The sequence below is a fragment of the Galeopterus variegatus genome, unplaced genomic scaffold, assembly GCF_000696425.1.
Source record: "Galeopterus variegatus unplaced genomic scaffold, G_variegatus-3.0.2 Scaffold5053, whole genome shotgun sequence".
NCBI classification, from domain to species: domain Eukaryota; kingdom Metazoa; phylum Chordata; class Mammalia; order Dermoptera; family Cynocephalidae; genus Galeopterus; species Galeopterus variegatus.
In genome coordinates, this window is record NW_007731164.1 from 90901 (window position 1) to 104511 (window position 13611).

The 13611-nt window shown below is 52.9% G+C and overlaps 1 protein-coding gene across 1 annotated transcript in view; it reads right to left on the reverse strand.

Moving 5' to 3' along the window:
• Positions 1-1796: 1796 nt before the first annotated feature.
• TOLLIP (toll interacting protein) overlaps positions 1797-13611 on the reverse strand; it is an 18107-nt gene continuing 6292 nt past the window's right edge. The window contains exons 3-6 of the mRNA XM_008588818.1: positions 11325-11507; positions 10156-10308; positions 8516-8606; positions 1797-2054 (exon numbers count right to left, since the gene is read on the reverse strand). Of these exons, the coding sequence (XP_008587040.1) occupies positions 1840-2054; positions 8516-8606; positions 10156-10308; positions 11325-11507 (642 nt within the window). The 3' untranslated portion in view covers positions 1797-1839. The remainder of the gene's footprint in view (positions 2055-8515; positions 8607-10155; positions 10309-11324; positions 11508-13611) is intronic.

The window sequence follows — 13611 nt, forward strand, 5'->3', positions numbered from 1 at the left end:
ACAGGTGGCAGAAAGCAATATTTTCTAGCCGACATTAAAACTTAACCTATATTTCCAGAGAGTGAAAAAGAGTGAAGTTTAAGTACTAACTACCCCATTCTAAATCTTTCCCAGAAGTCCAAATTGCTAGGATTTATCTTGATGTCCATACCACTAGGATCGTATATCCAAAGGCTCGGTGCCAACACGTGAAAGGAGCGGCAGCCACCAGAGCTCACTGCAGAGCCGCGAGTGCCACAAACGCGCAGCAGAGCACACTAGTTTTTCTGTAGCGTGAATCTCATTTAAAGTGCATCACTTTTGAGAAACTCCTCAAGATTCTTATCTTCACAACTAGGTGTCACCCAATCTGCCCCTAAGGCTCCTGTGTGTCTGCAGCCAGAATATGGGTCCAAAAGTCTGCGATCCGAGGCACTACACACAGCAGCCGGGTGGTCGGCTACGGCACCTCCAACCTATGAAAGGCTTTAAATTTTAACATTTGCCAGATTTCTGTCCCTATCAGCCACATCGAAACTACAGTACTGGCGCACAGCATTTATGTAGATCATCATCAGTAGTAAGCCAGCAGAGCCTAAACGCCCCTCACCAGACACACACACAGTGCTACATCTGTTACTATCACCCTCGCTCTGGGTCCCACTGCAAGAGCTGATCAAGAAGAGGGGAGTCCCCTGGGGACATCCGCAGGGTTGGAATGAAACAGCAGGGGGCAAGCTGCAGCTGCCCACAAGCAAAGGTGGCCCTGCTCCCCACGTGCACTGACCGGGGACAAGGCAGAGCCCTACCAGCCACGTCAGGTTTCCTCCTGCATGCCAGGCTGGGGCCCGTTCTGCATTCACACCAAGACCTNTGTAGATCATCATCAGTAGTAAGCCAGCAGAGCCTAAACGCCCCTCACCAGACACACACACAGTGCTACATCTGTTACTATCACCCTCGCTCTGGGTCCCACTGCAAGAGCTGATCAAGAAGAGGGGAGTCCCCTGGGGACATCCGCAGGGTTGGAATGAAACAGCAGGGGACAGGCTGCAGCTGCCCACAAGTGAAGGTGGCCCTGCTCCCAACGCGCACTGACCGGAGACAAGGCAGAGACCTACCAACCACGTCAGGTTTCCTCCTGCATGCCAGGCTGGGGCCCGTTCTGCATTCACACCAAGACCTGTCCCTGAGGCCTGGCCAGACAGTGACTAGGTGAGCAGGCGAGAGGCCGGCCCTATGGCCGTTGACAGGACAAGACCAATGGCCCAGCTCACCAAGGACAGAAGTGCTGGGGAGTCGGCTAGGCTCACAAAGACAATGTCAGGGGAAGGACACGAGTCTTCAGCTCAAAAGTTCTGAAAATAACTCACAAATCAGTGTGCATGGACTGTGTACCTAAACTTAACAGGTCTACCCCAATAAGGTCAAATAACTGGACGTCATCAATCAAATCAGAAGGACACACAGCAGTTTCTAACACCTGGCAGAGGTGGCTGCTTTCTACAACAGGAGCATTTTCCAGAACAACATGAGAAGGGGACGGCCACGTCCCTGTGCAACAGGAACACAGTCTGTGCAGAGTGGCATGGCCCCACACCCATCATCTCCCAACACAGGACAAGGAGGGACCACCCCACCCCTCCCTGAACAACAGGCAAGCGTGGCTGCTGGGGACTGAAAACCCGCATGCTTCCCAGGAACAGGGTGTGGATGGGGCGACACAGATGTCCGAGGAAAGGGGTGACAGGGGGTGTTCTTTCACAGGAATCTTGTTGGGGCAGCGGTCCTCAGGGAACCCCTGAGTTAGCAAATCCAAAGAGCCGGTGGCACCGAGGCAGCAAGGGGCAGCAGGCAGGCCTAGGACTCCTCGCCCATCTGCAGCAGAGAGTTGATGGCGGCATCCTTGTTCCCCCTCTGGGCTTCCAGCACAGAACGGATCACCTCCCTGTCCATGTTGGGGAACATGTCCTGGATGGCCTTCAGGTCCTCCTCGCTGCATCGGGGCTGCACGCTCACGGCTGCTGGGGGCACGGCCACGGGCACCATGCCGGGGCTGCAGACAGCGGGCATCCCTGGAAGCAAAAGACCGAGTTTGGTGAAAACATCCGAATGTGACAAACGCACACAGCTGCTTCTTGCTAAAGGAAGAAGATGACACACGCTGATGGAGGGGAGAGGCCACCTGCAGTCCTGCTCAAAGGTGGGCCCTGCGAGGACCACCCACAAAGTGCAATCTCAAAAGCCCACCACAGGCGCAGAGACAGGACAGGGAAGACGTGAGCGGCCTCTCTCTGTGACACCCGCTTCATTCATTCGTTTTCTTTCCACACGAAAACACCAGTTTAGTCTTTCAAACCTCGCATGAGCCTGTTTCACAATTATGGGGGGAGGGGATAAAAAGAGTGTAACCCCTTAAGAACGGGAGGATTCACACCACAGACACTGCTCTCCTCCGACCAAACGCCACAGAGCACTTCTCTTCATATGACACCAAACCAGCAAACAAGATGTCACGCTCGCTCATCCAAACATCTCAAAGTCTCGAGTCTCTTCCTTTATCAGACATTCTTGAACATACTTTCCAGCCTGGCAAGAACACATCATAATTGTATACTGGTAAGGAAAAGAAAACCACAGCAGGCACTAAATACCTCAATAAGGTTTATAATAAATATATATATATAATATTTTAAAAAAAAAATATATATATATATATATATAGCAGGCACTAAATACCTCAATAAGGTTTATAATAAATATATATATATAATATTTTAAAAAAATATATATATATATATATTTTTTTTTTTTTAATGAGAAAATGCTCACAAAAACTCTTAAGTGGTGCGGTACATGTCGTCTGCAGGGAACCACTGGCGTGCGTTTTTTTTCCATGGGGCTTGGGCAGTGGAAGGCTAGGGAGGCTGGTCTCCCGGATATTCAGTCCTTGATGACACGTGGGGCTCCCTGTGTCACTGCCTTGCAGAAATGAAGTCCCCTCACTCCTTTTGTGTTAGACATGGGAGGACAAACTAAGACTGAGATGCTGAGAAACCAGAAGCCTGTTCAGGAAGAGCCTCACAACTTTGGACTGCTGCAAACCCATGAATCCCTAAATGCCTGGTACAGCCTGACCAGAGTCACAGACCAACTCATGGTCTGTGACCGTTCCCTGAGGGAACAGAGACTAACCTAAGAGCAGGCAACTAACCTGTTAACAAGACTGAATGACTAACAAATTACAGAATTCCTACTTAAATACCTCTCTGAAAAAGTTTAGGGATTAAAAAAGCTTTAATTCTTTACACTTTAAAAGCATGAACAATCCTCCCAACTAGGCCCAGGGGAGCATCATTAGAGGAGCAATAATTTCAAGACATGATTTTTCAGAAGATCCTAAAGGCAGCTGAACACTGTCTTTAATGCTTGTCTAAACTACAATTGTCAACAGGACCTAAAAGGTGTTGAAATGGGTGGAATTTGGCAGCAGGTGCATGACAAGGGCTGCGTTTCCCAGGAGTGGAGGAATGGGGCAGGCGTCCGAGGCCCCAGCTCTTCCTGCCTAAACCACGTGACCTCCTCAGCAAGGAACACACAAAAACCACCACTTCACAAACCCCTTCTCAGCCAGGCCTTCATCACTTTCCTTCACACCTGACACCTGCCATTCATCCTGGCTGTCCTGAGAGACAGACTATCACCTCACCTCACCTCACAGGGGAAGGACAGCTGTCACCTCAAGTGACAGGGGAAGGGCAGGTGTCACCTCACCTCACGGGAAGGGCAGCTGTCACCTCACCTCACGGGAAGGGCAGCTGTCATCTCACCTCACCTCCCGGGAAGGACAGCTGTCACCTCAGCTCAGGGGGCCAGGGGGCCACAGGTGGCCGCGAGCACCAAGCTCAACCCAAGCAGAACAAGAGACAGGGGCCTCTGAGAGGCTCCCTTGCTTATGAAGGCACAGGACAGACTGAATCCCCAGAAACAAACGACGGGTGACCCTCCAGCTAGGAGAAGGCCTGGCCATGTGAACGTTCCTAACCCGACGGAGCACACCAGAAAGAAGAAAACCGACGTAACTGTGGAGTTACATCTCGAACTTTCAAGTTGGTGGATGAGCTAAGAGCAAACAGGGAGAGAATCCTAGGGAACAGTTTGGGAAATTAATAAAAACACAGTTCTCGCTGATTTAAATACCTTCAAGAGCATGTGCCACTTAGCTTCGGGTTCGGTGTTGGCTGTTCATCCCCCTCGTGGGGGAAACGGTGAGCGCCTTCCGTGTAGGCCTTGGCTGGCCTTTCCTGGAATTCTAGATGCCCTCCCTCACTTGTCCTGCTCACAGCACAGACAGGAGGGTCAAGGACGCGTGCTAGCTTCGCCCTTACACTTTATTGAACAGCAGCCACGTCACTGTCTCTGGTCAACTGCAGAGAAACCAAAGGGGGTCGTGCCGTGGGGGTGTTGCAGCAGGATGGGAGGACGGAGCCTCGGGGCAGGTGAGGGTGGGATGCAGATCTGTCCACTAACCCAGAGCAAAGCGCTCCAGACCTGCGAGAAGTAGACACACGAGGGGACAGACGGAGGCCCTCTCACCAGCGAGCATACATGAGCCTCTGCTACCAAAGGCCACACTGGTGGGCGCTGGAGACTAAACTTTCCAAACCAACTTTCTCCACGCTACACAGCAGAGGAAGTTTAATAGCAAGGCAAAGTATCACAAAAATTAAACAAGGGCAATTTTTCCCCAAAATGGACAGCATAAGGCTGGGTGCTGGCCTTCCATCTTTGCACCTTCTGCTATCTCGTGGTGACCATCTTCACTGCTGATTCTCGGGAGTCATTTCAGCCTCAGAAACATTCTAAAAGCCCCGGAAAGAGAGTGGCTGAAAGGCTCCCCCAGGGTCAGACCCACTGCCCCCTCTCCTCATTCAACACATGTGCATGCTGATTCTCGGGAGTCATTTCAGCCTCAGAAACATTCTAAAAGCCCCGGAAAGAGAGTGGCCGAAAGGCTCCCCCAGGGTCAGACCCACTGCCCCCTCTCCTCATTCAACACATGTGCATGGGTCAGGTGTTTCTGGAAGGATGGTGGGGCTATCACAAATATCCAGGAATTATGTTACTCCAAGGAAAATTAGGGTATCAACTTCCACTGAAGGAGGGTGCTCTAACAACACTCCAAACAAACACTATTAAGATAAATTTTACAAGTTCCAAGGCTTCTAAAAGCGACTCCCCACTAACAGGGCCTGGGGCAGAGACGGCAAGTACACAGAAGGAGCCCACGGTTTCTCACAGTGCCAAGAAGCACCCACAGAACGTGGGGACCTGGCCACAGACAGAGAACCCAGAGTGAAGGGGCTCTCTTCAAAATCACGTTAGTAACAAATGACAACCCACGGGACAAAACCGGAAGCTCGAGTCCACACGGCCACAGTAGTAGTGAATAAACTCAGAGTCTGAGAGGCACAGGGTGTTTACATGGTCTCACAGCACCTCTTACACAAAACACTAATAGTTAGTAGTTACAAAGAAATAACCAGTAGCTGGGCTGGCTGGTTAGCGCAGTAGGTGGGAGCTTAGCTTCATAACCCCGAGGTCAAAGGTTCAGATCCCCTTCCAGCAGGCCACCAAAAATAAAAAAAGAGAAACGAAGAAAAAAAATCAAGCAGCTTCCCAGTGGAGAAACTGGGCAGACCCAATTTTCATGATGGGGTGAACGCGTGGCACCAGCTTTGGGACAGATGAGACCACAGAGGCCCTGCCAGGAGGCCCTGGGGAGACCCCACCCCCTCTCGGCAGACCCTACCAGATCCCTGGCCTGCTGTCCACAAGAGCAAGATGGGGACCTGCTCCAGGCTGAGGGTGACATGGCCGCTAATGGCAGTGAGCAACCACGGCCTAGACACTCACTCTGCAGACGCGGGGTCTGAGCAGCAGATGGCACCCCACACCTGCCTCCACTGCCAGCGGGGACTTCCTGCCCACAGAAAGGAACATCTCAGTGGGGGCAGGATGGGCGTCAGGGGGAGAGTCCCCAAAGGTCCCAGCAAAACTTTCTTCTACCTCCTTTGTAACTTTTCTCTAAGCATGAGACCATTTCGAAATTCAAAAACGTACATCAAAAGTTCAGTTTCTGTTATAAAGAAATCTAGCCTTTCCTAAAATAAACATTTTAAAGCAATCTATAAATGCATTTACATAGAGAATTAAGGATAGGAACCAGAAAGAAACAAGTCAATAAATTTTATCCTATGTGAAAGGTGACTTTCCAAACGAGTACATTCTGGTGTTGGTAACTGGAGTGGATGGAATTGTATCCCCCAAAAAGGATATGCTTAAGTCCTAACCCCCGGTCCCTGCAAATGTGACCTTAATTGGAACTAGGGTCTTCGCAAATGTAACGAAGTTAAGATGAGGTCATACCGGAGTAGGGTGGGCCCTAAATCTAATGACAGGCATCCTTATAAAATGAGGAGAGTGGCACAGACAGAAGAAGCCACATGAGGACAGAGGCAGAGACTGGAGTGATGTGGCCACAAGCCAAGGGACATCTGGAGCCCCCCGAGGCTGGAAGAGACAGGAGGGATCCTCCCTCAGAACCTACAGAGGAAGCACAGCCCTGCCACACCTTGATTTGGACCTCTGGCCTCCAGAACCACGGAAGAATAAATCTCTGTTGTTTTAAGTCATCCCATCTGCAGTCCTTTGTTATCGCAGCCCTGGGACACTAACCACCTTAGGCATTCGCTACAGGCTGCTGCTCCTCCCTGCTCGGGGTAACTAGATGGCAAAACCTCATACAAACCCCATGAACGACAGAGCCCTGCGGCACCTCGGGGCCGGCTCCAGTGGGAGGTGGGATGCCCTGATCCACTGTCCTTCACCATTCTAGAATTTCCACTTGCAGGCTGGCCCGGTGGCGCACTGCTACAGTGCGCTCCCGCCGAGGGTTCGGATCCCACATACAGACCGTTTCCCGCTCACTGGCTGAGCGAGGTGCAGGCGCAACACCAAGGGTTGCGATCCCATTGCCAGTCCCGGTCCGGTACGGGCGCGACACTGAGGGTTGCGATCCGTTGCCGGACACGAAAAAAGACAAAAAGGAAAAAAAAAAAAAAAGAATTTCCACTTGGTTCTTTCAGTAGTTCCCACTTCTCTGCTGAGACTTTCTTTTCACTTATCGATGTAATCTCCTTTAACTCTTCCAACACATTACAATGGCTCTGAGGTCTCTGGGTCATCTTGGGTCACTTTCTATTAACTGGTTCTTCCTTGGCAATGGGCTGCACGATCCTGTCTCCCGCTGGTCTACACATTTCCTAGCACACCCCAGACACTAAGGAGGGCTGCCATAGACCCCAATTCCACTCTCTGCTTCAGAAGGTGCTGCCTGTGCTCACAGGGTGCCTCATCGCAGGCAGAACCCCCTGAGCACACGGGCTTGCGCTCAGCCTGGAATTTCTCAAGCTCCCCTCCCACCCGCCCTTGCCAGGGCAGGTTTCAGGCTGTGAGGGCAGGTCCAGGGCAAGGTCCTGACTCCTGAGACAGCCTTTCCAGGCCTCAGCTGGACACCAGCATAACTAGGATGCTGATGAGGCCTGCACACTCTGGCTGACCCCATGCTGCTCAGCCACTCCGTCTGTGTCCTGCCCAACCCCCAAGCAACCCTGAGCCTAAGCAGTCAGGGCCCCAGTGGATCCCGAGACCCTCCCCAATGGCCACACATCTCCCTGCTCCCCAGTGCCCTGCCCCACTATTTGGCCACTGCCAATGCCCTGGACTCTGGCCCTCGCCCCCTGTGGTACCATGGGACCACCACACTCTGCCAGACTCCAGCTCCCTGGACCGTGGCAGACTCTGTCTCAGGGAGAGGACCGGAGTGACCGTGGCTTACTCCCACCCAGTGTCTCTTCCTGGGGCCACAGTCTTTTGCTGCCTGCTGGCCAAAGCTTGAGAACAGCTGCGGCCACGTCTGTTCTGCCCAGTTTTATAGCAGTTTGTGATGGGAAGCTAGTCAAGCAGCCACTGCTGTCACAGCCACTAGGGCAAGTCGACCAAGAGGTTAATTTGAAAATGCAAAGGCATAAAAAGCTACATTCCAGCTTGATCTCGATGTGCTGCCACCGACTGCTAACTTGCAAAGGCAAATAACGTGCAAAGGTAAATAAACATGACAGAACAACAACGCCAAAAGCACACAGCTGGCTTCACCCACAGGAACATGATCTTCTATCATAGTAACTCATACACTGAATGTTTAGAAATTACATTTTTACAGCTCTGAAAATTTCAACTCACCATATCTGTGACAATAATTAGGGAAAAAACAAATTCTGTTTTCTATGTGTACATGAAAGATTGGAGAAGACCGTCACGGACAGCTGGCATGTGTTACGTCGTTCTCCACTAGACTGAATCCCTACACCAGCACTCCAAGTCCATCTCCCTCCTCCACTTCTGCTCTCTGCCTCCTGGGCTTTCTGATGCTACCAGAGGAAAAGACCACAGGGACCGACGGAGTGCTACACACCTGTGATGGGCACATAGCCAACGCCCTGCTGGTACACGGTTGGCATCAGGACCACGGGCTGGGGTGGCATCACCATGGCAGCTGGCAGTGACTGAAACACACCAAAGACGATCACGGGGTCACAGAAGAACACACCACATATCAAAACCTACTTATTTCCAGTCTCACCATAACCACCCTGGCCTTGAGCCCAGACGTGAAACCCAACAACGCAGAGTCTGCGGCACAGACGCCATGGCCACTCTGCCATTGTGCCCACCCATACCAATGCCCTAGTGCAGCTGGAGGATCAGAGGTCCAATGAGTTGTTGTTGTTCGACTCATAAGACCATGGCTAGCTGAAATGTGATCAAAAGAGAACCTGGTTTAACAAAGTACATTTAAGAATAAATTTCAGGGCCGGCCCTGTGGCACACTCGGGAGAGTGCGGCGCTGGGAGCGCAGCAACGCTCCCGCCACGGGTTCGGATCCTATATAGGACTGGCCAGTGCGCTCACTGGCTGAGCGCGGTGCGGACGACACCAAGCCGAGGGTTGCTATCCCTTTACCGATCAGGAAAAAGACAAAAAAAAAAAAAAAGAAGAAGAAATTTCAGGGTCTGTTTCGTCAGAAAATCACACTGACTCCCATCCATGTCATCTCATGATAATCTAATATTTTAATTCAAAAAATCTTACTTGCAGAGAAATTTAGTTAAGTATAATAATGGTTTTGTGTTTATATAAAGATGTTTGTTAAAGATGCATAATAAAAAATTGACGACTAATCACATTGACATCGGTGACTTGCTTTAAAATATTACAGCATTAAGCAAAGGGAGAAGGATGAAACAGGATTCGCAAAAAGGTCTGGTGGGTCACCAGCACACACAGGTGCATGACACGCATGTCTCCACTTCCACACGTGCTTGGAATTTCCTACAGTTAAAAAGTTAAAATAACAACAAAAAAATACCCGGGTGATAGAAAGGCAGTGGCAGGAGCCGGGACCCCAGATGCCCTAGTCCTGCCTTCCCTGACTTCCCAAGGGTCCTGACAGCTGCGGGGACCCAAGAACGGAGACGGACAAAACCTGGGGCGCCCAACACATCAGCCCCACTGCCCGGCATGGCCAGGCCTCTGCTCTGTGACCCAGAGATCAGTGGCCACTTCCTGAGCTGCCCGCCCCTGAGGTCCCACAGAGAAACTTCACCGCTTCACAGCCAGTGACTGCCTTGTGGGAAGAGCCTGTCTGGCAGAGCCCAAGGCGGGGCACTAGGCACAGGCTGGCCGCTGCTGGCATCTTAGGCCCGGCAGGGTGGCTGGGGTAGGGATTCACACCGCTCGACCCTAAGGGTAGGGCTTGGCAGGACAGTGGGAGAGCTCCCGAGGACTCAGCTACATGCAGTTGGAGGCCAGTCTTACAGAATGACAACACATGCCACTGCTCCTCCAATCGAGCACAGGCAGGGCAGGGACAGGGCAGGGGCTCCTCTTGCCACTGCCCCCCACAACCACCTCCAGGTTCCAGCATCACTGAGCTCTACTGGTTTAAGGTCTTAGGTCCTCAGGGATAGGACGGTTCTGCTGCACTGAAAGATCGCCAGGGACTCCTGGGAGGGTGGGGAGCGAGCGTCAGTTGGGGCAGGGCGGGGGCCTCACCGCAAACGACATGACCAGGTTGATCATGCCTTCCTTGTCGTCGCCCTGCCTGCCGCTCAGGCTGTACCACTTGTCCTCCACCTCGCCCTGTCGCAGTGACTCAGAGATCGTGATGTGGGTCCAGGCGATGCGGTCGTCCATGGAGAAGGCTCGCTGCGGTAGCAAGAGGGAGGTGAGCGCCCGTGCGATCCACAACGGCCCCTTTCCTCCTGCTGCTGCCCCTTCAGCAAGGACCACCCCCTCGCATCTCCCCCTCTCCCGTCAGGGAGGGCTCACCTGCGCCAGCCCCCAGCCCTGCAGGAGATGCTCCTGTGAAAACCAGGCCCCAGATACCTGGGGTGTATTGTTACACACGGCCTCAGGACCCCCCTCCGCTCTCCACCTGCTGCTGAGTCACCACACGAGGACAGAAAAGGTAGAGTTCCCAGGGCCGCTGTCTTCCTGTCCCAGCCCAGGGCCCCCACTGCTCCTCCCCCACCCTCGTGGGCCTTCCCTGCTCTACCCACCCCCAAAAGCCCCAAAGCATGATGAGTGCAAGACTGGGAGAGGAGAGCGCTGCCAACTGCGGCCCCCGCACCTCAATTTCTACCCACTCCTTACTCTTCCGAGGGCCACAGGAGGGAAGGGAGAGGAAGGGTGAGAAGAGGACAAACCAGAGAAGGCAGAGGGACAGAGCAGGCAGGGGAGGCATGTACAGTGTTCTGGCTGTCCTCGGCCCTCCTGCTGCTGCGGAGCTCCGGCCTCAGGAGGCTCAGGCCGCCACAGCTCCAAGGTGCCCAGCGGGACCATGCCCAGCAGCAGCCTCACTGCATCCCTGCAAAGCATGACCGCTGGCAGGACTCAACATACACGAAGGATGCTACGCGTGGTCGCTGTGACTCTAAGAACAATATCCCACCCAGCAAAGCGTCTGACTCACTCAAAACCCACCCACTTGTGAGCACCAGCTACTTCGAGGCACCTGGTGGGAAACAATGTCCACTCTGTGCCTACAGAATCCAGCAACTGTGTCCCTGGTGATGATGTTTCCAGTGTAAGGCTGTTAAAGAAGCTGAAAACGACATAATTTTCCAGATTCGCAGGGAGAACAGCGCCCCATTACACTCCAGTAAAACACCAAGAGCACAGGCAGGCTGGGGAGGGAGTGCAGCCACCAGCAGTGGCCTCACCTCGTCAAAGATCTCGAGATAGAACGAGTCCACACCCGGGGGCACCGTGCAGTGGATGACCTTATTCCAGCGCGGGTTCTTGGCGCCGTTGTGAGCCGTGGGCGTCTCGTACACTGCGTAGCCCAGGCGCAGGCGGCAGTAGGGGTCCATGCGGGTCATGCCATAATTCTTTGCCAACTTTGCCTGAAATAAAGCCAAGTTCAGAAAAACAAGACATCAACTATCAGAGGACACGAGGGCTCACTGAACTGAGGCCCCAAGCTCTTCCATGCAGCACTCCTGGGGCCGGAGCCGCACATGTTTCCCGGTCCCTCACGGAACCACATGGCTCCAAGATAAAGAACGTGGTACCATACTCGAGGGCATGTAACCCAGACACTCGCGGACACAGCGAGAAGGCGCACAGCCCAAGAATGGCACATCCCCAGCACCCTGCCCGAAAGTAGCTGAGGAGGAGGGGGAAGAGGGACGGGTCCCGGCACAGAGCAAGGAGCCACAGAGCACAGTGGGGAACACAAGCCCCTCCCAGGGGAGCCGGGACCTGCTCAAGGCACCTTCTCTACCCAGGGGTGGCCTGATGACACCTGCTCCACAGGACTTCAGAGCGCCACAGACCAGCAACTGTCAGGGCTCCTTTCCTTCCCTTCACAAATGGGCATGTTCAGGCAGTGACCTCGTCCCTGCCCTACCACAGTATGTAGGGTCACGGGGCAGGTAACTTGTCTTTCCTGTGTCTTAGGTCTCCCAGTCACAAGGTGCCACAACTCACACATGTCAAGAGACTGTGACTCTCAGCCAGATGATCTGCTTTGATAAGACGTGAGGTCCTCGGGATGGGAGTGAATGTGTGTGACGGTATAAAAAAGGTGAATATTTATGAATAAGACAAGAAACTTTGGCAGATAAGAGCACTATTCAGCAAATAACTCAGAGTGGATTATAGGTTTTAATGTAAAATCTAAAACTGTAAAACTTCTACAAGAAAAAAACCTGAAGACACTCTTTGCAATATTGAGCTAGGCAAAAATTTCTTAGCTAATACAGCAAAAGCACAGTCCATAGAAGGAAAACTTGATAAACTGAATTTAAAAATAAAGAATACCTGTTCTTTGAAAGAATCTGTTAAGAAAATGAAAAGACCAGCCAGACTGGGAGAAAATATCTGCAAATACACTAAGTGAGATTATATTCAGAACATACGAAGAGCTCTCAAGTCTCCAGAAGAAAAGAAGCCACTCAATTAAAAAGTGGGCAAACAGTCTGAAGAAGAAACACTGGCATCAAATGAGTACATGGGCAGGATGCCCATCACCACCGGCCCACAGAGTGCAAACTACAACTCCAACGAGAGTTTAAAGCTCCTGCGCCCTGTCAGAATGGCTACAATAAACATACACGACACGATGCTGACCACACCACCAGCCGGCAAACGCACGGGGCCACTGGCGCCTGACGTGCTGCTGGGATGAGGTGCGGGTACAACCACGTGGGAAGACAGTTGGGTGGGTTCTTGGCAACTTGAACCTACACCTACCACAGGACCCAAGAGTCCCACTCCCGGGCATTTAGCCAATTGAAATGAAAACTGACACTCACAGAGACCCACATGCCAGTGGGGAGGCCAAGAAGCAGGGCCCCGGTCGCAGGAGCTCCACAGGACAGTGCGCGAAAGACCTGCAGGAGTGTCATGCCCACCACACTCAGAGGCTGAGTGTGGGTGGGGGGGATCTCTCAGCCCAGACCGCTGAAGGTGGAGCCCCAGCCTGTACCGAGGAACAAGACGTGGAGGCTGAGTCGGAGAGGGGCCATGAGAAGCCCAGGCTCTGGCCTCAGTGTCTAGAACGATGGAAGGACAGAGCTGCCACAGGGGGGCGGGGGGTGGACACATTGGCCAAGTTGAATCTGAAACACTACTGGATACCCATGGAGAGCCACATGGGCTGCAGAACCTGGAGCTGAGCGGTGGCTTGGCTGGGATCAGCACATGGGGTGTGTATGCCCACGGGGCTGCAAGAGCTGCTCGCCCCGGGGTCAGAGCTGCCACAGGGGGGCGGGGGGTGGACACATTGGCCAAGTTGAATCTGAAACACTACTAGATACCCATGGAGAGCCACATGGGCTGCAGAACCTGGAGCTGAGTGGTGGCTTGGCTGGGATCAGCACATGGGGTGTGTATGCCCACGGGGCTGCAAGAGCTGCTCGCCCCGGGGCGTGTAGGCAGAGAGAGGAGCAGGGCTGAGGACAAGAGCCCCCGGCAGTACATCAGGGCCCAGGAGATGACCACAGA